The sequence below is a fragment of the Ischnura elegans genome, chromosome 3 (genome assembly GCF_921293095.1).
Source record: "Ischnura elegans chromosome 3, ioIscEleg1.1, whole genome shotgun sequence".
Taxonomy (NCBI): Eukaryota; Metazoa; Arthropoda; class Insecta; order Odonata; family Coenagrionidae; genus Ischnura; species Ischnura elegans.
This window is the reverse complement of record NC_060248.1, coordinates 132,432,857-132,459,612: the sequence shown is the minus strand read 5'-3', so window position 1 is coordinate 132,459,612 and position 26,756 is coordinate 132,432,857. Positions and strand designations below refer to the sequence as shown.

The 26,756-nt window shown below is 44.0% G+C and overlaps 1 protein-coding gene across 1 annotated transcript in view; it reads right to left on the bottom strand.

Moving 5' to 3' along the window:
* The window catches only part of LOC124155291 (LIM/homeobox protein Lhx1-like), a 192,202-nt gene extending 169,488 nt beyond the window's left edge, over window positions 1-22,714 (bottom strand). The window contains exon 1 of the mRNA XM_046529009.1: window positions 21,758-22,714. Coding sequence (XP_046384965.1) covers window positions 21,758-21,930 — 173 coding nt within the window. The 5' untranslated portion in view covers window positions 21,931-22,714. The remainder of the gene's footprint in view (window positions 1-21,757) is intronic.
* Between the last annotated feature and the right edge of the window lie 4,042 nt (window positions 22,715-26,756).

The window sequence follows — 26,756 nt, the reverse complement described above, 5'->3', positions numbered from 1 at the left end:
CTTCGAATACTTATAGGACACTTTAACCCTATTTGCAATTAACATCAAAGCATCATGTTCTACTACATCTTGCCTAACTCACTCAGAGATTAAGTCCGAAAGCTGGTTCGTGTAGGTGAGGGTAGAGTTCACCTCAAACTAAGATGTAGGCGCGTGAATTGCACATATTGAGGGTAAGGGGGCCAGCACATTTGCCTGGGCCATTCGAGAAATTATTTGGGGGGAGGTCCGAAAAGGCATCGGCAGGGATTCGTGTCCGATACCTCTCTTTCAGAAGTCAAGCCAGACAACCACCTTCGCCGTCTACACTCGCTTGGGCACCTACAAATGGTTGAAACCACGCACCAACGATGCGAAGGTGGCGAATTCGAAACGGGCGGGCCACGAGGCCGAGATCGGATGGCTGACGGAGTAATGCAGACGAGGCAACTGTTGTCCAATCCACTCGAAGGAAAGGCGTGTGACGGGACAGACGACGCATTGTGGCTCCCAACTGGGCATGCTCAACTCCTCATACTTACGATACGAAGATGGCCTCACGGAATGGGCGAGCCTCGAGCGATCAGCTGACTGGTAGCGTGGTGCTGCACCACGGACAACACGCCCACTCCTCTCACGGGGTGCGTAAGAGGACAAACGACGCATTGTGGCTCGCGACGGGGGGAGAGGCGTCCCTTTCGTCTGCGGCGCTCCAAGAGGCCGCGAGAATAAACAGCGACCTCGCTTGCAAAAAGTCTTTTTAGGGAAGGCGGATCGGGAGGGGGGGGGGGAGACCAAAGTCTCGCGACCCCCTTTTACATTCAACCCCGCTTAAAGCCCCTCCCCAGAATGTGTGCGCAGTCTGCGCTGTGTTCTTGAATGCGCACCGCGGGGCACTACCCTTCCGTGTCATCTCTCTCGTGTTTGCTTGGACAGGGAGACAAGGGCGAATGGGGGCGGAGGGGGGGGGGAGAGAGGAGCTCCTGCAGCCAGAGGAGAAGGAGTCAGCACCCTTCCGTCCCCCTGGTAACCCACCATTGTTGCAAACCTCCCCTTGGTGCACGCATATTGATTCACGGTTGCCCTGACGACACGATACCGCTACATTTGATCACAACTACACCATCGTCTCGTTTATTCCGGTTCTGACGTCGCCAGCGGATAAATAAAGCTAACATTACAACTTGGCGCTGGGAAGATAGAATGACAATTGCAGGGAAAAATACTAATTTAATCAATTTATTCAGTTTGTGGCTGCAAATAAGAGATCACATTAAAGCCCAGTTTTAAAGATGCTTCTCGTTATGAATTTCCCTGGTATTTTTCAGCTAATTATTTCCGCTTGGCCGTCAGTTAGGGATAGCATCACTCTCGATCAACCGCTCGCATTGCCTTTTCTTGGTGCCTTCTGTCTTCACCTGTTTTAATGCTAGGCTGTCATTTTGAAATTGCCACGGTCTATTAAACTGACTCTTGTTTTAATTTGACAGTACCTCAATTATAGGAATTTCATACCTGAAAAAAATAAAAAGTAAAATTAGACTGTAATCAACGCCCAAACGAAATATTATTTTTTTCTTTATGCATTTCTCTGGTGTATAATTTATCATAATGTGCCAATAGCATTGGCCCATTATGCATTAAAAGGAGACACTCCAGCTTTTCCGATCGTATTTTTTACGAGCCTATCCACAAGTTCAAACCACACGTGGTCCCTTGAAAGTAGAAGTCTTGAACTCACTCAGGGCACCTTTGAATGCGTAGTGCAAATCACAGCGGAGCAAACAGCCGAAGGAATGCGTCTCACATGTTCCCGAGTGGCGCCTTCGACCGAATCCATCGATTGACCGCTAAGAAAGGACACCTCACAAACCCTGGCGCCACTAGGCGCCGGCGCCTTCTCGCCACCCTCACCGATTCCCCGTAAGTCTCTGCTGGCGCCCATATATCTGTCCATTCCCCTCCGAAGAACCTCCCCGCCTCTCCTCCTCACTGCATAATAAAGGTTCCGAATAATTTAAGATTCAAATAAGATGTAAGTTCTCGCAAATGTTTATATATTACAATCGACACTACAAGTAACCTGGTTAAGGTACTCGTAGATATATATAAATTGAACCCGACACAATTAAATTTAATAATCGTCCCACTAAGCTCTCATTACCACAATACATATTTTTCTCCGTAATTGCACGAGGCCAACTATTACACCCAAGAACTCCTCCATCTCCGTCTCATCTAACCCATTCCTTCCGCCGATGAATGTTCGGCATCTTCTCTCCAGTTCTCGCTCCACCCGCTTCTTAAAAGGCACCTTTATATTTCCACCGTCCTCTCCCCTCCTCATTCGCCACGACTTGTTTAAAAAATAATGATATCATCTCCTGGATATAGACAGTTACTTATACCACTTATTTTATAAGAGCGCGACCCGGGTTTCAATATAGTAATCATCATCAGGCATTACTCATTGAAACCCGGGTCGCGCTCTTATAAAATAAGTGGTATAAGTAACTGTCTATATCCAGGAAATAATGGAATACCACATAGTTAACCAAGAGTTAGTGAATTTAATGATATCATCATAAAAAATTATGGCATTAAAAAATAGAGTTTATCAAAGTAGCAAAGTATTCATTCAATGCAATTTTTTATTATCAAAACATTGTTCAATAGTTCAGTTGACATCAACGAGATTTCCGCTCAGCTTACGAACTCCGTCTTTGGATGGGACTTAAAAATAATGACTGATATATAAGTGAGGTGAGATGGCTGCGACTGATTTTCATCGTGATGTCAATGCTGTTGGGTGTCTCCTGCAGGCGGATGGGGAAGAGCACATCGCAGAGGGTCCACGGACAGTCTTTCTGCCATTAAGGTTTGCCGCCCTTGATTAGAGTCCAATTCATGGAATTCAAGTGAGCATTATTCACAGTGGAGTAAAGTTGATTCCCTGGAGATATATTTTTTGTAGTCCTTTCGCTGCTCCGGTTGCTAACACCAAGTCAGGGTAACATGGCGTCAGCTTTATCACCTCTCAAAAATAAATATTTCTGATCGCTATTATTCGTTTTCGCACACACTCAACACGCATGTTATGGAGTTGTGACATATTTAGGGATGAAAAGGAAATACTCTGGTTCCGCCGTAAGATAGGAACACGACAAAGGGTGGACGCGGATCACGTATAAACAACGCGTAAGGCGACGCGTTGGCGACGGCTTCTAAAAGAAAGTGTTAATAGCAATAGATCTCCGTGGATGACTCCTAGAGATTCTCTGAAAAATTGAGTGTTGCCGCCGCCCGAAGGAAGATGAAGAGGGAGAGAAGGAGAGTCGTCGCCCCTTCCACCGAACGACAGATAAAATATGGAGGGGGAGGGGGAAAAGGGGTGCTGCTTGAGTATTCATCCCAGAGTGCCACCCGCCGCCGCGCCGGAAGATATAGTGCAGTGTGTAGGAGAGAGGGAGGGGGGGAGGGGGTTTGAAGTGTAATGGGAAAATGGGGGGAGGGTTCCATTCCGCCCGGGGGGGGGGAGGAGAGAAAAGGGCGTCAATTTTATGCCACCCGTAAATCGCCATTACTTGTCCCATATAACACGAGAGGCGCGCACACGCGAGAGGGATATGAGGGGGACGGGGGGGGGGAGGGGTGGCAGGAGGGGGCGGGGGTATTATATGCCATTGTCTTTTCTTTTTCAAATAGATTCCCACCTTGCGGTCGGGCCGAGAGTCTCTCGCGCGAAGAGGTCGCGAGGTAATCGCGTGTGTCGCGTTGCAAGCAGCGCTCGCATTGGCGCATGCGGGATTTAACATCCACATACCCCGCGATAGCTGCCTCAATCGGGTAGTTTCCTTCATCAAAGAAAACGAAAGGCATTGATTGCGATTCGTTACCCAACATTAGTGTATTCATAACATAAAAAATGTTTGGTTTTAGAAATCCCAGTTTAGACGAATGGCAATGGTCAATTTTAACTGCATTTGAAAAAGGCCAGATTGGCGCCCATGCGATGCCACTCTACGTGATGTCATAGGGACCTAGTTTCTATACGAGTAGATAGAAGTTTTACAACGTCTGAGATTACCAATGCATGCATGAGGCACAGAGCTCAGGGAAACATCTCTTCATAATCACCTATTTAAACTGCCTATTTTCGGAAAGTTCCCTTCGTTTGCTAGGGTATTAATAATCCTTATTTAAGCCAAGCGCTACCTGATAGCAGGGTACTCTGCTACCGGCTAGCAGCCTGCATCGCAGCGGCACACATATCCTCGCCCCAAGGTCACCTCACACAGTGACAGAATGGGAACCAGAAATACGTCACACGGGTTTTTCCAGCATTCATACTCAGCCGTCGCGTTTTCGGGCTCTTGAAAATTTTCAATTTTTATTTAATCGCGAAAAATAGATATCGTCATTTTAAAATCTCTAAGCGTGGAATGCGTACTCAAGGAGTAATAATCTTTCGATTCAGGCAATAAAAAAATAAAAGGAGTCGCAGGGGGTGTTAGGACACAAGCCATTTACGAAAACTTAATGAAAAGGTGAGCAATCGAGGCGAGTCCCACCTAGCATTCATTAAAGGTCATCATGGTGCGGAGGAAAAGCGAATTCCTTCATCTATTCGTCTGGCAATATTTCTCTTACTGTATCGTTTCTACCGGAACTACTTATAATCATTGTGAAATTCCAAGATGATAATCTCTGTGTCACTTGGAAGTATATCTCGACAGTGGCGTAGCCACGAATTTCGTTCGGGGGGGGGGGGGGTCCAAAACCAGGGGGGGAAATTTTCGAAAAACAGGGTACTAAGTAATGGGTTTTTAATTAATTTTAACACTTTTCATAATAGAAAAAACTTCATTTGTAAAAGAAATATTTTTTAAATTAATGACTTTTAAAATTTTGTTTTCTTCTATAAAGGAAAATGATTGTGTTTTTATATTTCGGGGAGGGTCCGGGCCCCCTGGACCCCCCCCCCCTCTGGCTACCCCACTGTATCTCGACGCGAGGAATCTCCCAGCGGCGAGCGACTGCGTGGATGAGCGCTGTGATCGTTTGGAGATGTTGCCATGGAGTGGAGGGCAGTCGCCAATGAGCCTCCACCGACGCCACGCACCCCCGGAGTCTCCTCCCTTGACTCGAACACCTTTGTCCCCATCCAAATGCATTTCCATGCTTACGAATACGTCCGTCCACTTACTTCCGAATTTCAGTTTCAAATGAGCCAGCCCACCAGTCTCTCTTGATGTTTCAAGCAACAGCCTAACCTCGTACATACTTATACACCAAAAACAATTTCGCGACAGATATACAACGCATTCCACTCAAAAGTAGGAGTTTCTTCAGAAGAAGCTGAGCTGTCATCAAAATAAGAGCTCTAGAACCTACCATTAAAAGACTGACGTTACCAGTACTTCAATACAGCTGCTCAGAGAAGTACATTGAATGCATAGATTTTGCATCGCTGAAGGTATAGCAAATAGAATTTTTTCCGCGGTGAGACAAAAATAGCAATTGGAAATCAGGAATCAAGCAAAGCGACCATGGTTTGTACACGTAGGCCTTTGATAAGGTTGGTCATACAAACTAATTATATTCCATTCCCATGGTAATTTCGAAATGTGTACTTTTCATTGCACCTAATCCACTGACGACAACGAAATGCGGCCTTTACAAGAAATAATTTCTAGATATTGCATTGAAAATTCGCATTTTTGCATGCGTTCTGACGGCGATGCCGGTGTAAGCATACTTAAATTTGGGTGCAGCTTAAATACAGGTCCTTTAAAAAGAAAAACCGATTTAATGTTTAGAATACATTAAATATCATGTGATGATTAAAAATAAGTCTCTTCACAGAATTAATTTTTGCACTATAATCAAATGAATGCTATGATCCAATTCTGTACAAAAGTCAAATCAAAGTTGTACGTAAACAGCGCTACAATCGGTTCAAATAGCTAGGAAAAATATTAACTGAAAATTTTAAGTAAGGATTACATCATCCATATTCTGAGAGCCCAAAATTTACTTTTTTAACCTCCATGGATGTCGTCTGCGGCAGCAAAACATTTTCTGTGATACCAAGAGGGGTAACTATAAGTTATGCATGGCGCAGTGTACCCTAGTACTGGCCATAGCTCCCACCTAACATACCCTCTCATCCGAATCACGGTTGACAAGTGCCTTTCCTCAAGATGATTTCTTGTGAAAGAACACCCTCTCTACCTTACCAGCAGTTATGCAGTGGGAGTGTCTGTTGAACGGCCTTTATGCGCGTTAAGACGGCTTTAAACGGTTCCAAATTGCGTTCGAAGCGTTTTTGTGAGGGAGTGGGGCGGACGTGACGTCGTCGAGTGGTGTATGGCAGCAGAGCACCTTTCTCTCTCTTTCGCACATTCCCTGAGTGTGTGAATCATTTTTAGAGGCATAGTAGGAGGCAATCACTCGCTGATGCTGCTGTTTCCACTCGCGGCCGCCGCATTTCCGCAATCTGAAGAGACAGACGTGTTCCGAGCGACGTGACCACTGAAAATTGTCAAAATAAGCCCTCCCAAACTTTCCACTTTCCCGGAACAGCTCCTCCTGACTCGGGCCCTTTTAACCCCTCACGATCACCGCAGCGAAACGGAACTGTAGGCAGAGGATGAGCGGGAGCAATTTAATCTCACTGCGAACGGCAATAATATTCGTCCCGCCGCCACCGGCGTTGAGCAGCTGGTGAGCGATGAAAATAATACGAAATTGCTAAGCGGATTTGATTGATCCTTCGATTTGACGTCCGGTTCGATCAAGCATTGCCATTCCACTCTATGGCCGGCTGCACTGCGGCAAAGAGATTTAAAAACCGCCGAAGTTGGCAAACGCAACCATCGGAATGGTAATAGCCACGTCACCTCACTCTTATACACCGACAAAATGTTTTCCCACGCGAGATCTTGAGAATAAATTAAGCATGTTCTTACACCAGCACGAAGTAAAACACATTCATCACTAAATTTCACATTATATTAAACAGCAATCGTGGATGCTTCGATTTATCCCGTTTAACACAACCACTAAGAAGGCCAAATTCTAGGAATTAGCAGAAAACGAGCATAGAATCTTATATTTTCATCCTAATTTTATGATTTTTACTCACCTTCAGGGATACGTTGAAGAGGAATTTCTCGGAAACTTACATCTCCGTTTCCATGCGTCTGAATTCTAGATCGAGACCCTTTAAAAGCTTATTTTCATGCAGCCACACCAAGCATATAACCGAATTTAGAAATAAATATGGCACACTGCTGGTGAAAAAGGGAAATAATACTTCTCCACTCGAAATTCTAAAATCTAAATTCATTAAAACTTTCGAATACGAGAACTTATCTGAGGGATCTAAAAAAATTACAATCCTCATATCTTCCCGTAGATAAGAGGGAAGAAGTGTAAATAAAACGAAGTGTATCAACGGTGAGATGAGAGGAACATGTGGCAACAATAATACTCGCGCTGGCAATCGCTATCGCAGCGAGCACTCCGGCAGTGTACACATCAAAGGCGACGCTCACGTACCTCGGGATGCGAAACTGCCTCCTACGCAACCTTTCCCGCTGCCAATACGTTCTGGGGGGACAACGTGTATTGGACGAAGGAGGAACGGTTTGCCTTTTGCCGTGGGTGTCGAGCGAGCGGTGAAGTGAACTTGGAAATTGGACAAATCACAGAGACTGCAGCAAAAGGCAGTGGCAGAGACAATATTGAAGGCTACTCGCCAAAAATTCTCCACACTATAATTACGAGATTTGTGTTTAGATGGTTAGTTTCCAGGTCTAACCGCATTCGTTCCGATAAAGTAACGTGTGATACCTGAAAAATACACAGATTATTTAAGTATTACAAGATGATTTTGTAAATTTATTCTGATTTTTTCCGGGATACTTGGCTCTCATGACACGATGTAACATCTACTGCGCAATCGCTGCTTACATTGTGATTGTAGCGCGATAAGCTCTTCGAGAAAATGGGGTACAGATAAAGATTGATCACAACAAACGACAAATCTCAGCTTTTCAAAAACGATTTCCACGATTATGCAGACGGAAAAACTGGGAAAGTTACCCAAAAATTAAGTGATGTTAAAGTTAATCTTGGTATACGAAAAACAGTTAAGTATTAAAGATAATTTTCTTAAAAAGTAACTAATTAAAGTTAAAGAGGTACCTTTGATGTCAAAATTTATTTTTTCAGGTGCTTCAAAAAATTACCTTGAAGTAATCTCAAAAATTCATTTTTTTCGCAATAAAGATATAATGATTAATGCTAACTTGGCATAGGTCACCGGTGATCCGCATTCTCATGCTAAACACCCTTATATACACATGCATATGATGCGATGTCACCGAGGAGGCGTCCTTACTATGGCGGACAACGTCTTCGGGTGATCTCAAGTATTCTCTTCTCTGAACTTGGAAGTTCCGGAACTTGGCCGCCGATCTACCCAACCGCGATTTTGTTTCGATGCATTCGCCTGGGCCTATTCATTGCATTCTTGCGTAGGCACCCTTCTATTTTACATTTGCCTAAGCTATTTCGAATAAGCTTCGATCCCAAATTGGAGCAGATCGACATTCACCAAAATTTGATGAACAAAATTAAATGAAGTTTGTTTTGGATCAGTAAATATAGATTTCCAACGAATATAATTTAACTTCTATAAAAAGCAATGATAAAATTAAATGGTTACCAATATTTTAAATCATTAATTTATGTCGTTCATCCTAGCAATTAAGTAGCCTTCTTATTACCGCGTAGCCTCTCTCCTATCCTATACCATTCGTCACTTTCATTCTCCATCTACTTCGTTTACCTTTTGCACCCAACACATGTCCTTCAACAAGCAATCTCTTCGTAATGCATATGCCCAAGTCAAATTGCTTCCCTGTTTTATTTGATACATCAATTCCTTCCGTTCTCGTCAATTCGTCTTCATTTCTAACTCTATCTGCCCAACTTATAGTCAACATTCTCCTTCTACTCACCAATATTTTATATCCTAGTTCGATTACTTAGGTACACACAACAATGCAGGAAGATCTTCAAAACAAAACTCTCTATAATCTTTTAATAAGTCTATTATCCACATATATATCTACATATTTTGTTTCCCTTTTCGATAGAAGCGCCCCTGATCATACTTTGCCACTCTACTCTCTATCTCCATTTTACATTTCAAGTCCCGTATATTTTCCGTCCCAACAAGTATATCCATATCTTTTTACTTTGCTCAGCCTTTGTGATCATATGCTAACTCATATAATTTAATTCATAAGATATATTATTTAATTAAATATTTATCCTCATTTTGAACGATAAATTTTCATCTCAAAATTTTTAAATCGTTTACCTCAGTTCTTCAGTTCTGAATGACGGCTCCTGACTATTCACCACTTTTCGATGCCGCATCGTTAATATTTCGTCGCCCGGGACTTCCCAGTAATTTCAGGCCGGAAGAAGAATTTTCTTCGAAAGCAATTAATTAGAGTAACGACGGAAGTAATATGCAACGGATTATTAACCCGGGTTTCACGCATAGCACTCACTCCTATTCAGTGACCGGGATGGTGATCCCACGGCGCAATTTCTAGCTCCGAGGTACCTGAGGTAGCTATTCGCATAAAACGCACAAAACTCGTTCACTAACACCGCTGTTATGGACCAAAAACTACCCAGAAGTCACGAATAAATAATTTACTTTAATGCGAACAAAGGATAAGTAATATTATCCAGAGAAATGACCACAATTACTTCTCTAAAAGCCTTCACAACAGATATCGCGTCGATGGATCAGAGAGCAGGAATTATTTTCCGTCCGAACTCAAAAAATGATATGAATGGAAGAGAGGCCTTCGAGGTGTTGGGCAAGATGAGAATGCTATGGATCAAATAATAGGATGGGAGAGAGAGGAGTAAGTATAGTGAATAAAGGGTGATATGAAGCATGATAATCCAGCGAAGAATAAACAAGAGAACCAGTAATAGCGTACGTTTAAATTGTAATGGAAGTGAAAAATCCACAGAGGGGAAAGAATGTATGTGCATCAACTTGCCGTTCCAAAAACCACAGAGACGTAATATCTTATGGACGCCAACATACTACGGAAGATCCGATCATATAAATAAAATAAGAGGGATAAACTGTAGAATAGATGGGTTCAGAATGTCTTTTTTTCCACGATCAATAAGAGATTATAACGGCAGCGACAAAACTCATAAATAGATTGCATGACATGTAGTGTAGCCCACTAACCTATGTAAAACTTAATGCATGTTTCTTAGTATTATTATTATTATTATTTCTATCAGCATATGGTAGAATCATTTGTAAGTATGCGTGATGTATTTGGACTCTGTGGTGTGCATGCGGGAGTCCAATTGCATGCTGCATACTTGTGATTGATCACCCCCTGCCAAGCACCCTGGAGGTGGCTCGCAGGGTATTACTTACAATTAGATGTAGATATAGAGGAGGCCAGGACACCCTCCATTAACCTGGAAAAGAGATTCCGGAATGCGCTGTGCTTTGATTTTGGCCGAAGTTTAATTAAAGTACTAATAATGTCCGCGGGAAAAGAAATCCCACATATTATTATCGGTTGGGAAAAGTATTTCTATGACTGCACACGGCACGGGGGGGTGACATGGTTTTGAAGGTCACGGAATGGGTTGGAATGTAAAGGATCGAGGGCTCAAGAGTGCGGATTGCGACAACGCAGTGGCGCTCGCCAAGACGGCCCGCTCTGCCGAGCGTCCGTTGAGGTCGCGGGCGGCGGGGGAAGGCGAAGGCGCGCAGGGCCAAGTCCCGATCGCCGCCCGCCGGAGCGGCGATGTCCCTCGGCGCGCGTGAAATGGCGCTGGCTTCTCTGCACAGGCTTCTTTTGCCTCGTTCATATTACGTCTCGACTTGCTCGTGTTAACGACAGTTGGCGGAACTAGCAGTGTGAATGCATGTCCTGACAATAGTTACTGTAGTTCTGAACGTTGCCACTTCACGATGGTTAGGCGCCGGGAGACCGGAAGAGAAGGCAACAAGAGAAGGACGAAAAATTTCGTAAAGCTCCTTTCGCTCTAGTTTTTTGCATGGATTTGTCCTAGCAAGGAAGAATGTGGGCGGATGAAAAATTATTCGTTAAATACACGTTGAACAAAGTAATATATTAACTCAGCATACCTCAACAGCTTTGCTAACCGTCAATTTCTCGTTCACTTTAGATGTCAGCACTAGAGGGCAGAACAGATTCTAACCATCGTTTTGTGAATGCACGATAGTTCAAACGATTGCTGCAACAATCGTAATCTGAACGAGGTATTTCCGATCGCTCCATTAAAGTTCGCTTCATTACTCCGCGCTGTTCCTTTCATGGGACGCGAGGAGAAAATCTGCAACCCGTTTTCCTTTAAGTTTCCGACTGATTTTAAAAATCTATTTCGTAAAACGAATATAATAAATCGTGGACGTCCTAAGTCTTAATAATAAAACACGATTTTAAACTCCTCACTTATTTTTATATTAATCAGCCCTGGTTTCGGCATCACAGTGTCATTTTCCAGTTTAAACAATAATCAAGTAACACCTACAAAATGTCACTGAGCTTCCGAAACGGTTTAAACAAATTATTAAAATAAGTGTGGAGTTTTCAACCGTATTTTATAAAGACAATTTTATAAAAGAGCCGATGGTTACCATTGTGTTACAAATGATAAGAATTATTCCTACGACGCCTTACTGATAACGCTATATAACAGCCGTAATTGTCACAAAAGAGTACTCGAATCAGTAGATAGTAAAATTTTGTGGAGATTTCATTGGAGGGGTTGCACCTTAGACAGTGCTCTCAAATTTTTCAAGGGTGAGCTTTGAACCCGTTGATACCTCGCTGAGGCAGTGGCATTACGCGATCAGATGCAATGTCCAGTACGTGATGATGCGTGCTAACTAGAGGAGAGAGCACTCGAACGACCAGAATTTCGCGCCTTCATTTGAAAACAAGTATCACGAGCTTATCACGGCACATCACAGCTAATTGTTGACATTGCATTGAAGAGAACGCCCACCACGAGACCATCAAAGACTTACTTAGAGTGGCGATTACCAAATTATATGACGGTCGTGAACAGTCTGAAATATTCTTTCGTCTTCGATAAAGCCGATTGCGTATTAGGATTGCCCCTTGAAAACTTCTTCGATCGCCGCTAACGTGTTTGCGTGTTTGCAGGTGACCCAAGATGCCGTGTAGCTCCACTGCGGAGTTGAGTTTATCAAAACTTGTGGAGGAAAGATTGTAAGGCATTTTGACCACGACAGTTGGGAACTAATTAATGTTTGAATCCGAAGAAGATTATGATTCGCAGGTAATAGTGTCGATTTAAAGCGATATAAGAGCGCAAAAAGCTTTTCTTCGTCACTTTCAGCAAACCCGCACGTATTAAGCCTTTTTTGGAAAAAAAAACTATTTCGGTGTAACTCAGCGCGGTGAAACTTCTAAGCTAAGAGTGAGCTAAGACATAAATAAAACTGCATACAGTTTAGAACGACTTGAAGTAAAGAAAGTAACTTACTTTGCAAATCGCTGAGTGAAATACGACTCAGCATTATCTTAAATATTTTACCGATAGGAAAAAAAAGGTAGTAATGTTCGTTTACTTCCTGCTGATAGTATTTACTCGCACTACCAATATCACCCTATTAATGACTCGCGTAACCGCGTAGGATCTGGACAACGATTAGCGGAAATAGCAAATGAAGCGACTACGAGCCAGCCAACACATATTTCGGCAGTCGTGAACGAGGCTTTGGTGTCATGGGGTAGAGCAAGTTGTGCACAAAACCACTTCGAATTTAGGAATATTGATAAGTCCAACAAAAAAAGATAAATATTCTAAGAACACGAGTAACAATCAATTTTCGACTTTAGGCGGAAGGGTATTTATCCTCCGAACACTATAGTGTAGAAAACAGGTTTTCGGCCGCGGCCAGCACTAAATGTCACTTTTCAAAACTGCTTTTTCTAGAAATGAATAACGAATGGAGAACCATTCTCGGGGCCACGAGAAAAGAAGAAGGCCGTAAAGCGATCCATAGACTCGCAGGAGTTTCCATTCACGCCACATCGGTCGAGAAAAATACGAGCCAACGGGACAAGAAGAGCCTTCCTCCTCCGACGTCCGAATGCGGGAGCAAGAGCGGGGGTTTAAACATTGATTCCCGGATCAAAATCACTAAGGCCGTTTCGACGTCCCCTAATTCACGGAGATAAACCAGCCGAGTAAACTGACCACGTTAAATTGAGCACTGGATAGGTGTGAGGCGGGGGATAAATGAATGTAAGCCTCTTATGTACAATACTAAGTTCCTCGTCGTATTCGGGGCTTTTCGTCGCCTTCGCAGACTGCGGAAAATGGGCGAGGATATCCAGGTAGGAGGGACGAGATACTTAAATACACTCAACGAGACTCAGGAGTATCTTAAAACCCACTTAAACAGTCGCTATTGTTAAATAAGACGTGGAAATTTTTTCCCGGGAACATTATTGACAAGTAATATGAAATGAGATATATTAGCTTGAATGGAATCGCGGAACGTAGTGCCTTGTCAGATGACTTCGCATTATTTGAGCTCCAGCAACTATTTATAACTCAAAAGCGCTAAGGGCGCATCGGCGCATTCTAACTATGAGCATAGATTTACATTATAACTTATTCCATCATGCTGAAATGTTTACAGTATATTGCGATAAATAAAACCTAGTTACCAAATGCCTTCATCTCAAAAAAATAATATATTCGAAAAAATTCTCAACTAAAATTTCCAAACTTAACTCAGAGGAAAAATTTTAAATACCGTCAGCTCTAATATACCTGCTCTGAATATTTCAAACGTCAGTTTTAGTTTTAAGGTAGTAATTAATAGCGACATAAGACAGGAGCGGTGTAGGGCTGAGTTTCTCGGCGAGGGCGGGCCCATCTCCCCACTATCACCGGCACCACATCCCCCGAACTTCCCCCAGCGGCGCTCCGAATCAGATATTCGCAAATCGGGATCTGCTCTTGAAATATGAGCCGTGGGCGGAAGAATTGCCATTTTTTTGGTAATGACCGCGGGCTAGTCCATCAGCAAAACCCCTCTCCTGCGAATGAGCACGGAGCGCGAAAAATTCCCACGGGAAAGACGAATGAGGCGTAAGTTTAGCACTCAAGAGGACAGTGATGCGATTACTTGGAATGAATTCACCAGTAGCCAGTCCTCGGTTACTTCCACAAATTTGTCAAAAGTGATTATCCCTAAGTGCTCCACGTCCGACTTCAATCTTAAGTCACGAAGCTTTGTCGCTACGCAGTGGCGGCATTGTTTGTCAGAAGGCGTTGTCCGCTGGACACAGGTGTATTAGTCACAGCATTAAACGTTACTTTATTCGAGGCAGCAGGTCGCCCACAAACTCTGTTCTGAACGGGACACAAATACCGGCATTAGTTGAGGAGATATGTGCATTAATAAGTAACGTAAGGTTTGCAGAAAAATTGCGAAAAATTAAATAAAACACTTAAAAAAAACTATCTTCACAGTTCTGGGTAGTTTATTAAAAATGCTAACTCTTACTGGACGCTATCCATCACTCTATAAAAAAGTAACAGCAAACTGCCGAACACAATATGCATTGAGATTGGGCGGAGTCGTACCTAACCTATCTCCATATCCTAGCTATAATTCTAATATCCACGCTATTTTCACCCCGACAAGTCCTCATCTATGAATCACGGTTTGAGTAAACAAAATATGGACGAAAAGCGCTGAGAAAGTTGTCAATCACACTACGCACGCACGAAAATTAGTGCACATCGAAATGAATCAATGCCCAAGCCAAATTTTCTGTAAACTTATCGAGGGTTTGCGTAACTTTTCCCACTGACCTTCGGTCAGTGGTTCTCTATACTCACGCTGAGCGCAACCAGAGGTTAATGCATCGCTATTTTTTTTCTATAATCAGGATACTAGGGCGGAATCAGGATAATACTGAAATGAAGATAATATAGGAATGTAGGCGCCAAATTTTTGTAATAGTTTGCATCAATAACCATTTTCACAAAGTACACCGTTGGTGACAAAACACACAATTAAATGTTTGCCTTACACTTGTTCCCTCGTCATTATGAAATTGAAAAATAGTAAGCTTCGCTTCACAGCCATTCACTTGTCCGCTTGATTAAATAAACGTTTCCGCTTGCACTGTGTTGAAAAAAAATTGATTGGCACTGGGCCGATTGGATCCCGGCCTCGAACCCGGGCGCCGTGACCCGTACGTCCGCCACGGCGGCTGACCAACCGCGAGGAAGGGGCGCTTATTCCCGTCCGCGCGATCACCTCATCATCGCCGCTCGAATCATTAATAAGCGGAAGGCGTGCGTCGGGAAGCCATGCCGTGGGTCAACGGGCCCAAGTGTAAGGCGGCACTCATTGCGCCAATTATCACGAGTTCTGATTGAAGCCTTCTCGGTGTCTACCCCCGACGCGAAAGCTTTCGTAGTTGCGTCGAGGTTTCGTAAAACCATATACTTCATGAATTCTTCCTGGCAATAGAAGCTGCGACCACCTAAACAGCACTAATTCATTCAGGTAAGTTTAGTGATAAATCACTTTTAATGCACATCTTTACATCTACGAGGGCCATTACTTTAGCCAACTCCTGAGTATTTCGAGGATAAGTTATCTATTAAATATTCATTTTTATATTCAATAGACGCAACAGTTTTAGTAGCCCCTAAGATTTGAATATAAACTTTTCATTTCAAATTTATACTGAGAGGGATATCATATCTTCATTTACATTCCAATTCGTTGATATATAAAAACTTGAGGTAACGATTACTGTCGGTGATAAAGCATATGCATTTGCAATAGTCATTAATTGCACGACAACGACATAATTATAGATTTAAAATTGTAAATTCACTCTTATATTGAAGGCACCTCTATTTTTAACGTCTCAGTTTCGTCATCATTGACTGCTAAATGTTAAAACATGAATTCTAGTCAAATATTGTGCTAGAAATAATTTCTAAGGGAGTCGATTTCGATTTCGCACATTTAAAAAAATTAACTTTTTAAGGATGGACCTTCTGCTTTGTTGCTAATTGTTTTGCAAATAATTTCAGCAACAAGTGTGGAATTCATAATTGATTCATCTGACCGAGAGCGAAAATTAATGATCTGTGAGCATGAAAAAAAGATCGGCTGCTTTCCCGGCGTATGCTGGTAGTGGAGGCTATTCGAGTTCTCCACCGGGTAATCTCCTCCATGGCTGCCGACGTTTCGGGGTACGAGTCGTACTCCATCTTCAGGACTGAGTCGCTTTGATCTCCTAAAAAGTTTCTATTTTGAGATACATGCTGTTAGAACTTAGCCATCGATATTCTGGTAGGAGTACTAGAAGTAATTATAATGTTACTTATGAAATTTTCGCCGTAATTCTTTCTCTCCGCTGCGCGATGGTGAGAAAAAGATAAGTAAAGTTATATTGATTATTATTTTTCGACCAAAAACTGCTCAATTTCTGTTCGCTCCGAAACTTATTTTAACTCAAGGCAATCTGCTTCAAGTCGCTAACCTTCCTCCTACACATATCATCTTTCTCAGCAGTCTCGATTTATGCGCATTTCTAATTCGTGCAGATGAGAAAATAGCCAAAAGGTAGATAAGGTTGTGGGGCAGAAACGTTTTAGCTGAGACATAGAGTGATACTTACAGGATGGATATTCCTCATCAGGCGATTTCTGATTCCGAATCGGTCCCGGGCGAAGGCAGTCTAACTAGACATTCGCAAACAAATTCGGGAGCCATGACACATAGTTTCGTCGTTACATAGGGCTGCTACAATGGTAACTCTGAGAAAAAAATAACCAATTCGAACGAGAATACTACGAAAAGTTACGTCACAAAATTACATGAGTCGTATTCGATGAAATTTCAGGGAAGAGCATTATGATGATCAAAGTTAAGGTAACTGCACTCAGAAAAAATATTTGTAAAAAATGGGACGAATGAACAGTCCTTGATGATTCATCAAATCGTCATAAACTCGTTATCATGTGAATATCGGCAGTGATCGACTTTCCCAGTTGGCTTAATTCCGCTATAAAGCAGGTCCACTAATATCAGGACGGGAGCCGTGGAAGCAATCCACCTATAGCCGCACGACCCATCGGGAATCAGCCGCATTCTACCATCCGCAAATTCGAATCTGACTTCCTCTCCACTCTATAAGCCTCTTGCTGTCCAATCCGTCCTGAACAATCGCTATAAACTCCAGCTTGCGAATTTGCAGACGGGCGACGACGACATGTTGCAACTGCGGTGAGTGGAAGGTCGTGGGAATCAAAAGCGATACGACAAATTGCAATTAAAACACGATGCGCCAATCCTTGGAGATCCACTGTAGTGTTGATCTTGAGTTGTGGTTACGCCACACAGTAAATGCTTCGCAGGCGATCGCACGCATGATTTACTTGCAGCTTCAGGAGAATGAAATTAACAAGAGATACAATGAGGGTATCAAACCAACGAGTCAAAGATATTTCTAACATTCTCCTCAGTTTTTAATGTAAAAGCCTCAAATATGGAAATAAATTTTGCGAGAAATCACCCACGGAATATAATCCTCGCAGCCTTTATTCAAGTAACACCCAATAAGAACATCTGAATTCACGGTTAACAACCCAATTAAATAGTAATCACTCCACTCGGGGTACTTCTAAAAGAAGTAATCATCCGCAGACACGCGGACAAAATAATTGGCTCTGAATCACGCACCAAATCCCTGCTTCACAAATACCACGGAGATATTTGATACACTACAGGAAATACCACCTATTATAGAAAATATCTCAAAGAGAAAATATCCATGGCCGCATATAATATGACGATCTAAAGACGAATTGTTAAATGCGACTTCTTAGGACGCTTTCGTTGCCTCAATGAGCTCCCTGCCAGTTAACGGGCAATGGGGATAGATATGCGGAGGTCTAGGAGTGCGGCTTTGAATCTGACGGAGGTTGTTAATAAGCACGCAACACCGTGCCTCAAAAAGAGTTTTGAAAGAAATTGGTAATTTGCAAACAAATGAAATCTCGCAAGTCACACTAACCTTTATTTACAAATTATAAGCGTGCACAAAAAAATATGTGAAAGCGTTGAAATACAAATTGTCAACAAATAAAGCGTAGTGGAACTTTTAAGACTCCTTTAGCTCATAATGGATCGGTTCCTCCACATGTTATTGGATACTACCAGTTTCAGTCGTAAGTTTTGTAAATATAGTGGGCATCAATAGTCAAAGGCTTAGGAAAGCGGATGAAAAGAGCTAAGGTAACTTCAAACTCTTCATTCAGACACTAGTACCATTGTCATCATTGAGACTCGGAAGCTACGTGATAGACTTGGAATAATTTGGCAATTAACAAAAGATCCTTTTCATAATGCCACAGAGCAACAACTTAGAATCGCACTTCAGGTCCTGCATAAGTTGTATCCAGATCCGACGGTGTCTGACGGTGGCGGTGTCCCAAAATACGGCTCTCGAGGAGGTTCAATAGGTTACATCTAGATGTAAGAGAGAGAGAGATATTTCGCAGATCGGATAGGTATAGGACCACGTTTTTCACCAAAATGACATAGGATTTGATAAAAGGCAGGCAAAAATTGATGCAGTCATATCTCTCGTAATGCGGACGTCATTTTTTTCTGCATTCTCTTGCGTGTGAACGGCTGTTACCCAAATGCCTCCCCCACAAACCAATTGAGGTGGTATCCGCTATAGACTATGGATAACGTGACAAGGCTTTGCTTCGGTGATAATTTAAGTCCATCTTCTCAGATATCGCATTAAATCACTACGAGTTGAGCGATTGATATGCCTAGCGAAGGCATGACAAAGAAACCACTTCACAGTTTCACGGACAGAAACGGCGGTCTTTCGAGAAAGGTGCAGAAAATCAACATGTATTAATAGTTTGAAATTCTTACATAGGCTAGAATATAATACCGCCAATACGATGACACCGTCTAGAATTCAATCTTGCTGTGAAAAATCAATGGTCAGAGCTTCCCTCTAACCAATGGTTATCGACAGCAAGATCTCTATCCCCGGATGTCAATATTAATAGTGGGAATTTATTTAATTTAATGCTGTTTGAAATGTTTACAAATTGTGACGGTTGGATTGCATCCAGCACCGAAGAGCTTTATTTGAAGGGGTTTTCGGCTCCCGCGGAATGAGTGACGGGTCAAACTATGTTCCGACACAGTATTCAATTCCAAGATTTACCAAAGACGTAACAGCTAACAGGGATTGATTGTCACTTAAGCACATTGATCGCTATTTATTTTGTTTTACATTGATTTTTTTCACGATTGTAGCGACAAAACGTTGATGAATCGGATTTTGACCAAAATACCCAATAACCTAACTTTCAACAGACGGTGATGAGTGAGGCATCGAAAGTTGTGCAGTAGTAGGTAATATCCTTTCTTTTTCAAATGCGACAGTTTGCTTTTCTTCCTCGAGCGCCTGACGAAGGCGGGGGCTGCTGGGGGAAAAAGCCGAGTCGATCGGCATGGAAGAAATTCATTGAACGGCAGAAGACAACGGACAAGACCCAACGCCAAGTAAAACTCTTCGGAGAGAATCCATTATGAGTTGATCGAATATCGATTATAAATACCGACTTTAATTACCCCATTATTCGTCAGGAAATCTTTTATTAATCCAGAGATTGGCTTGACAAAGCTTTCCACTTAGTTCCTTAACAGTCTCATATTTTTAATGACATCGGTGGGATAACTTCCTCGCCTATTTACCCGAGGGTCGCAGGTTCGAGTCACGCCTTAGTAGGTTGGATTTTCACCATTCGGGCCATGGATGAATGTGTGATTATCGTGATGCGGCTGTGGAGGGGAGTTTACGTCAAATAATATGCGATCCCCACTTGAGTGTTTCGCAGAGTGCTCTCCCAGTCCAGCCCTCGGCCCGTCGCATGGGATGCTGAGCCTTGAACACTTCGGCGTGTTTCATTAAGAGGATGCTAATGGCGACGCCGGGTTTATTTCGACCTTAGCTCATGGCGCAGATTACCTTAGCAATCGGTCGCTTACTTCGAATACCGATACCCCAAGTCAAATAAGTCAAAGACTCTACCTTTGCTACTTGCACATAGCCTTCAATACGTTGAAATCTCGTCATCAATAGCAGTTTCTGTATTTATACTATTGACACGGTTTAGAATTAACGCAAAGTCTGTTTAGATAGCGAAGATATAGCATCGTTTTTACTTAGAGAAACGGCACCTTATGAGAGCGTAGCTATTGACCGCATCTTCGTCACATAGTATTATGTGTGGTTGGACATTTTCCCCACCGCTAGTAATTGCAGCTTAACGCTAAAATCACTCATTTGTAAAAATAAATGGAAGGTATAACCGATAATTCAAAAGAAGCGTTCATAGATAAATAGCCGAAGTCGAGATATTTCAAACGAGAAGAAAATAGTCATTGGGAAGGAACTCAAGTGATCACTGTTCGACCCCCGCCACAGCAACCGAGGAGACGTCGCAGGAAAAGGGGTCGAAAGTTGTGACGGGAAATAAAATGAAACCAGTTATATTTGTGGGACGAAAGCAAGCAAAGTGGAGGGAGGACGCTGGATGGATCGATAAGTCCGCCGAACCTCATATCTGCTAGACAAGAGACGAGAACTATCGGTGGATTGCAGTCTCTGCGCTTTTGGATTCCACATTGATGGACGGACGAGCATTGAATATCACCGATATTCGGGAAATAACTCCCTCAATGAGCCACAGAACGAACCTAATGAACGGAATGCAAAAAGAGCAATGACATACTCGGCTGATGAGGGATATTGAACCAGAGGAGAATTAGGGGGGTTGGACCACCATCGATTCTCAGGAGAGCTCTTGGTCGTCGCGTATCCAAGGCCCCGAATCAGAAACTGTCATTTGCGGGCGAACCCACGGAAGTTAACTTTCGAACGCAAGCATTAAAGTCAGATTCACTTTGACGTTTAAAATCAGATGATGACTCCACAAGCCGAAACGCATCACGCGCATTAAAATAATTAAGGAAAAGTGCCAAGGTCATTTTTATTTTAAGATATCAAGCTCCCACTGTATCTCGCCTAGACTGGTTAAATTAATTAAAATCGGTAAAATAAGCAGTAATGAAGAAAGGACTTTTTGCTTCATACAGCTTCGGGAACTCGCGATGGCTCAGCGAGTTGGAATGTGCTGGGGACTGACGAGGGACTTTGTTCCCTCGGGGGAATCTGTTGCGTGGGTGCGTGGTTCTGTAAACCTTTCGCTCTTACTTTGGAGTAATTGGTGCAAGCATTAATTTCATCCTTTCCTTTTTACCATATCCCTTAACTTAGGCCTCAGAGCATTATCATCATTAAATACGTTATTGTTGACGATACATATACGCCTGTAGTAGTCTGTTTCTTAAATAAAAATATTGCATCGTCAGAATTTTGGAAGAACCTCCAATGTGAGCAAGGCCGTAGCAAGGGGGGGGGATGTAATGGGGGCGGGGGCGTGTTTTGGAAAAGTGGAAAATATAGCGGGGGGTGCTCTTATGCGAGAGGTTACACTGAAGACCAAGACGAGGTCGTTGGATTCCGTCCAGTCGTTCGTTCTCAGTCAGAGGCGAGTGCATTTGTGTGCTCACCTGAAGAAGTCGTTCCTGCAGAAGAGCTTGCCTTCGCGGCAGAAGCACTTCTCGGTGAGGTTGCCATGGCAGTCGTGACATCGCACGCACTCCGCGTGCCACGTGCGGTCGTTCACGTTGAGCAGGAACTTGTCTAGGATGGGCTTTTCACAGCCGGCGCACGTGACCAGCATCGCCCCTGCGGCGGCGGCGGCGGCAGCAGCAACCGCAGCAGCGGCGGCCGCCCTCCCGCCCAGGACTCCGCTGGGACACACCGCCCCCAGGCCCTCCCACGGCCCCACGGGAGGGTCCTCTTCGTCGGGCGGGGCCCGGGCGAACGCGCGCGGAAGCAGGGCGATCCTGGCGGCCGTGACGGCGGTCCCCCCGGGCCTCTAGGGGCCTCGGCCGCGCAAGCCGACCCTCGCTCCAAACCCTCCCCGCTAACCCTCGGGCAGATCCCGCCTCGGAGGCGGAGGGCCGTCGCACCCGGAAGCACTGGAGACGACGGCAGAGGAAGTCACCGCGAGAGACCGGCCACTGCACAGGGCAACGGGAGTCGCGATCGCCGGGAGGGAAAGACTGCGGCGGTCGGCGGATTCCTTCCGGACGCGGCAGAAGCACTTAATGATATTCGGGGAGTGACGAGAATCGAACGGGATGATGTCCTCCGGTGATGCGGCTAATTCTGAATCCTGGAGGTTCGGACGTCCATCGCCCTTGAGTGGTACTCCCTCGAGTTTCTTCCGCTTTCGGTCACCAACGGACAGCGCCTCTCTGCACACGGATTCGGTAGCTCGCGAAGCGGTTCACATCACACGCGCACAACACACGAGCAGTCACAGTTTCACATTGGGCCTCGCTCCACACGACGTCGACGGGTAAACCCGATGCCACGGCCCGAGAAAATGAAGGATCTCAAGATGCCAAAAATGCTGCTCCGAACGGACACAGGCTCCCGCGGACACGCAAGCACGACTATCGCCGCTGGACTGGCGTGAATGGACGGCCTGGCTCTCCTCCTCTTCCCTCCCCTCCTTCTTCCCCCCTTCCCCCACTCCTACGCTAGAGCCCAGAGCGAGAGAGAGATGGTCTGCGCCGAAGGGTGGGGAGGGGAGGTGGTGGAAGCGGGGAGGGGGAGGGAGAGAGAATCGCTTTGTGCGCATGCGCGCGTCCGCCCAGGGCTCCCGTCGCCATGGAGACGCGTAGAGCGGCGATTGGCGGGCGAGAGAGGAGGGGGGTCTCGCGCCGTCGCGAGGGAACAAGAGTGGAAAGTGGAAGTTCGGGGGGCACGGTGAGATGCGGGGGGCAGGCAGGCGTCTTCGGGGAGGCCCCTCCCTCCGAGCAAGAAGGCAGCCCCAAGGAGGCAGCCCCCGACTCCGCCTTCATCTGCGGCAACAGGGGGAGGCGACACTCAGGACGCAGCGGAGACTTCGACGCTCCGCTCCGCCGCGAATCCCACCGTCTGTCTTTTTCTCTCTCTCTCTCTCGCAACGACAGCCATTGGGTGGGTGCACGGAACCGAGTATTTTGCGCTGCTGCTGTTTTTGCGCTTCATCGCGGTGAGCCACCTTAAGAAGACGCGTCACTCCCGGTCGACACCTAATGTATCCTGTCTTATTCTCGTTACGAATCACTCATTTCAACTTTTGAAACTTCAGCTCTCGTATTCAGAGTATAGAAAGTAAACCTTTGAAATGTTCAACAAAGATATCGTATTGCCCACAATTTTTATTATAGCAGCTTAATGCACATGTTTCCATTGTTACACAATCATCATATGAAGTACCGATGTACCCTCTCACACTCAATGTACCCAATGTATACGATCATCATTATGTGCGTACCTGGCGCAGCGAGGGTGGGTTTTGGGGGATAAAATCCCCCAGAGTTCAGGGAAATTCTTAAGTTTAATCCATTTCTCTTAATGGATTAGTATTACTTATAGAATGGTGTTAGTGTTAATCAAATATCTGTCATAAAGCGGTAAAACTAGTCATTTTGAAACATTAATCTTAAAAATTTCTAGAGGAGGGCCCCCACAACTCCCACTTACCCTGGTGAGTATGCAATACCCCACACCCAAAAGTATTAGTTGCGCCTAAAACCGCCACTAGCCTTAATTCTTAGCTCCGCCCCTGCGTACCTGATGATGAACTGATGCACAGTGAACATTGTGCAACAATCGAAACACGTGAAGCAAGTTGTTAAAATAAAATTTGTGGAAAATTCGATATCTTCGTTGTTAATTTTGTTCCACGAAATCTCTCCTGGAAAAGTTCACTTTAAAGTAGACTTTCGTCTACTTCCCCATATACCGCCAATGTAGCGCATAAACATTTGAGAATATACTGAGGCATTGTTTTTTTCAAACTGATATACAGGTAATTGTTTACCAGTGATCTCCCTTTCTACTCAGATAAGAGGAAGTAAAGAACCTTAACGGAAAAACTGTCACAGTGGAAGACACTGCTTCAGGAGAGAGCGTCGCCGCGAACCAATAAAACACCACGAATCGGGACTAAAACGTGTCCGTGTGCGCATGAAGTCGTGAGTGGCGATTGATTAAATGACCTTCCTGATGGCTTCTGTGGTTTTCTTCCCGGAACTGCGTGTCGCACCCACTGCCTCAAAAGCACTCATAGTTTCAGTTACTTGGTGCATCAACCTCAGGGTTAGTTTAGATCGATGAAGGAAGAGTTCATTCGAGGCTAAGTCATGGGGTGTGTGATTTACGCCTAATTAAAGGAGTCGCCACCCCGAAACTAAACGATTTTTATGCTTGGCGAAGGCGTCCTAAGGTTTTCCCGCGGTTTTGGCCCGACACAAATCAGTCAGAATTCAAGCGGTCAACAATCAACTAAGCTTCCACAATGCGCCAAGACCAGCATAATGCCTAACATCGTATGAAAGGATTTATCTGCGTTGTGATTACGGGAACTTGTAAGTTTCATCGGGAAAAGCTGCATTTTTTTCACCCATTCCTTAAAATTAACGGTGAGAGGTTTCCTAAAAAGCGATGGTGTGAATGAATATCGCAAACCTCGCAGAAATCGATAAAAAGAAAGCTAAAATGATTCCTGGTTATATTTTTTCATATAGAAACATGGCATTATAAATCCTTATTAGCTACTGAATTAGGTGCCAGAATGCTACTTTTAATTGAATCCTTTTTAAATTATTGCATTGGGCTTAAAGTAGAACAGTTTTGTTGAAAAGATCCCGTTTTCTTTTAAGTATCATGAAAATTGAAACGCATATATGTAGTTTCGGGAGAAAACTATTTTGCTGGCGGTGGATGGGAGTGAGTGCATAGGCGCTTAGAAGGGGAATTTCATCGCAGAATTAGCTGTCAGTGTGTCCAGATCGTGATATTATGCGTTCATTTGTGAGGAGGGGTAATTTGAACCAAGATAGACGCTCACCTTTGCATCATATTCATGCTATCACATTATGGTCTCATTTAGAATTGAGGATGCACTATGAACAGTAATAAACATGAGGAATTGGAGCCTCCGACCCGAAGTCTCAATGAAATAGATCAGTCTTTGGAAGGAAACAATAAGTAAAAACGAAGATCAATCGTCTTCATTCAGCTATATTCTCATAATTTTAAAAACTAAAGTTTCCGCCCACTTATCATGAGTTGGTGACGTCATTAGAGTTACGGCTCGTTAACTTGTTCTGCAAGGTTGAGGGAAGGAAACGTACTCCTTAGTGCAAACAACAAAGAACCACATTCGCAAGGTCGAGGAACTTGCGGTGACCCGCTCAACAAGAGTTGTCGACGACAGCTGCTTATCTGCGAGATTGCTAAAGCTGTTTTGTTTTTCCTCGAGAATAGCTCGAGAAGTAGGCGACGAGTCGCGAAAATTCGCATCTCTTTATTTTTCAAACTCACTCTCAATTGACAGCACAGGCAAATTAAAAGGTACAAATAGCCTTCAAGAAAAAGACGAGACAGACGATAATACATCGCATGGTAAGGCATGATGCTCTGATGAAAGGAGCCGCACAGGGCAAGGGAGCGACATAGCCAACGTCAGAAATAGTTTTCGGGGGGTGTGATTGAGGGAGAATATATCTTGTAGGGTTCATAGGGAGACAGTCTTCCCCAATCACTTCGGGGGAGGTTTGAACCATTCGTTTTGAGAACCCATCAAGCCTTAACCCTCACCCCTCCGACCCCACCCGTTCGATGCAGAGATGGGGTGGACGTGAGGGCGGGAAAGGAACTGCTCGATGGAATTAATGAAAATAAGAAGAGAATGCCACTGCGCAAAAGTAAAACAGGTGAGGAGAGGCGCGGGGAGAGCGAAATGAAAACAAATCTATGATTAAGCACACCTGCCTCTTAAGAATAATGTGTTAGAGATCACTTGTTTCTTTAAACAGATCTACATCTACATACTACCCCGCAAGCCGCCTAAAAGGCGTGTGGCAGGGGTCTTAGGACACCAGCCATTTACACATGTAAAAAGGAAATACAAAATTACGATTAGCATTTATTAAAGTCCTTTATGGTTTCGGGGGAAAAACGAATTCTAATATCTAACCTTTCGGCTAAATATCTCTCTTTAATTTCTCGCTTCTGTCGGACCTGAAAATATAGTGTGGCTCTAATATTATATTCTCCGTGCCGCTCTTAAATATATCCATTCTCAATTGTCAAAGCAATCTAAGCCTAGCGCGCAGCCTCCGAGTCTCAAGCGGCTCCCAGCCTAATTCGCTTAACATCTGAGTAACGCTGTCTGTACGTCCGTAGCGGTTTTTGACGTAACGCGCAGCCTTCCTTTGTATTTTATTCAGTTCGCGCATTAAGTCTTTCGGCACCGGATTCCAGGTAAAGAATGATGCCAGCACACAGAATATCTCCTATACCTATTTAAGTTGGAAACCTTTACCAACTATAAAGAAAATAAAAATCCCTCAGCCAGTGGAGCTTAAAAATCCCTATTGCATCTGTTATAATAATTGCTGTTCTCTTTTCCCAATCCCTTACGTGAGTTCCCAATCTGACCGA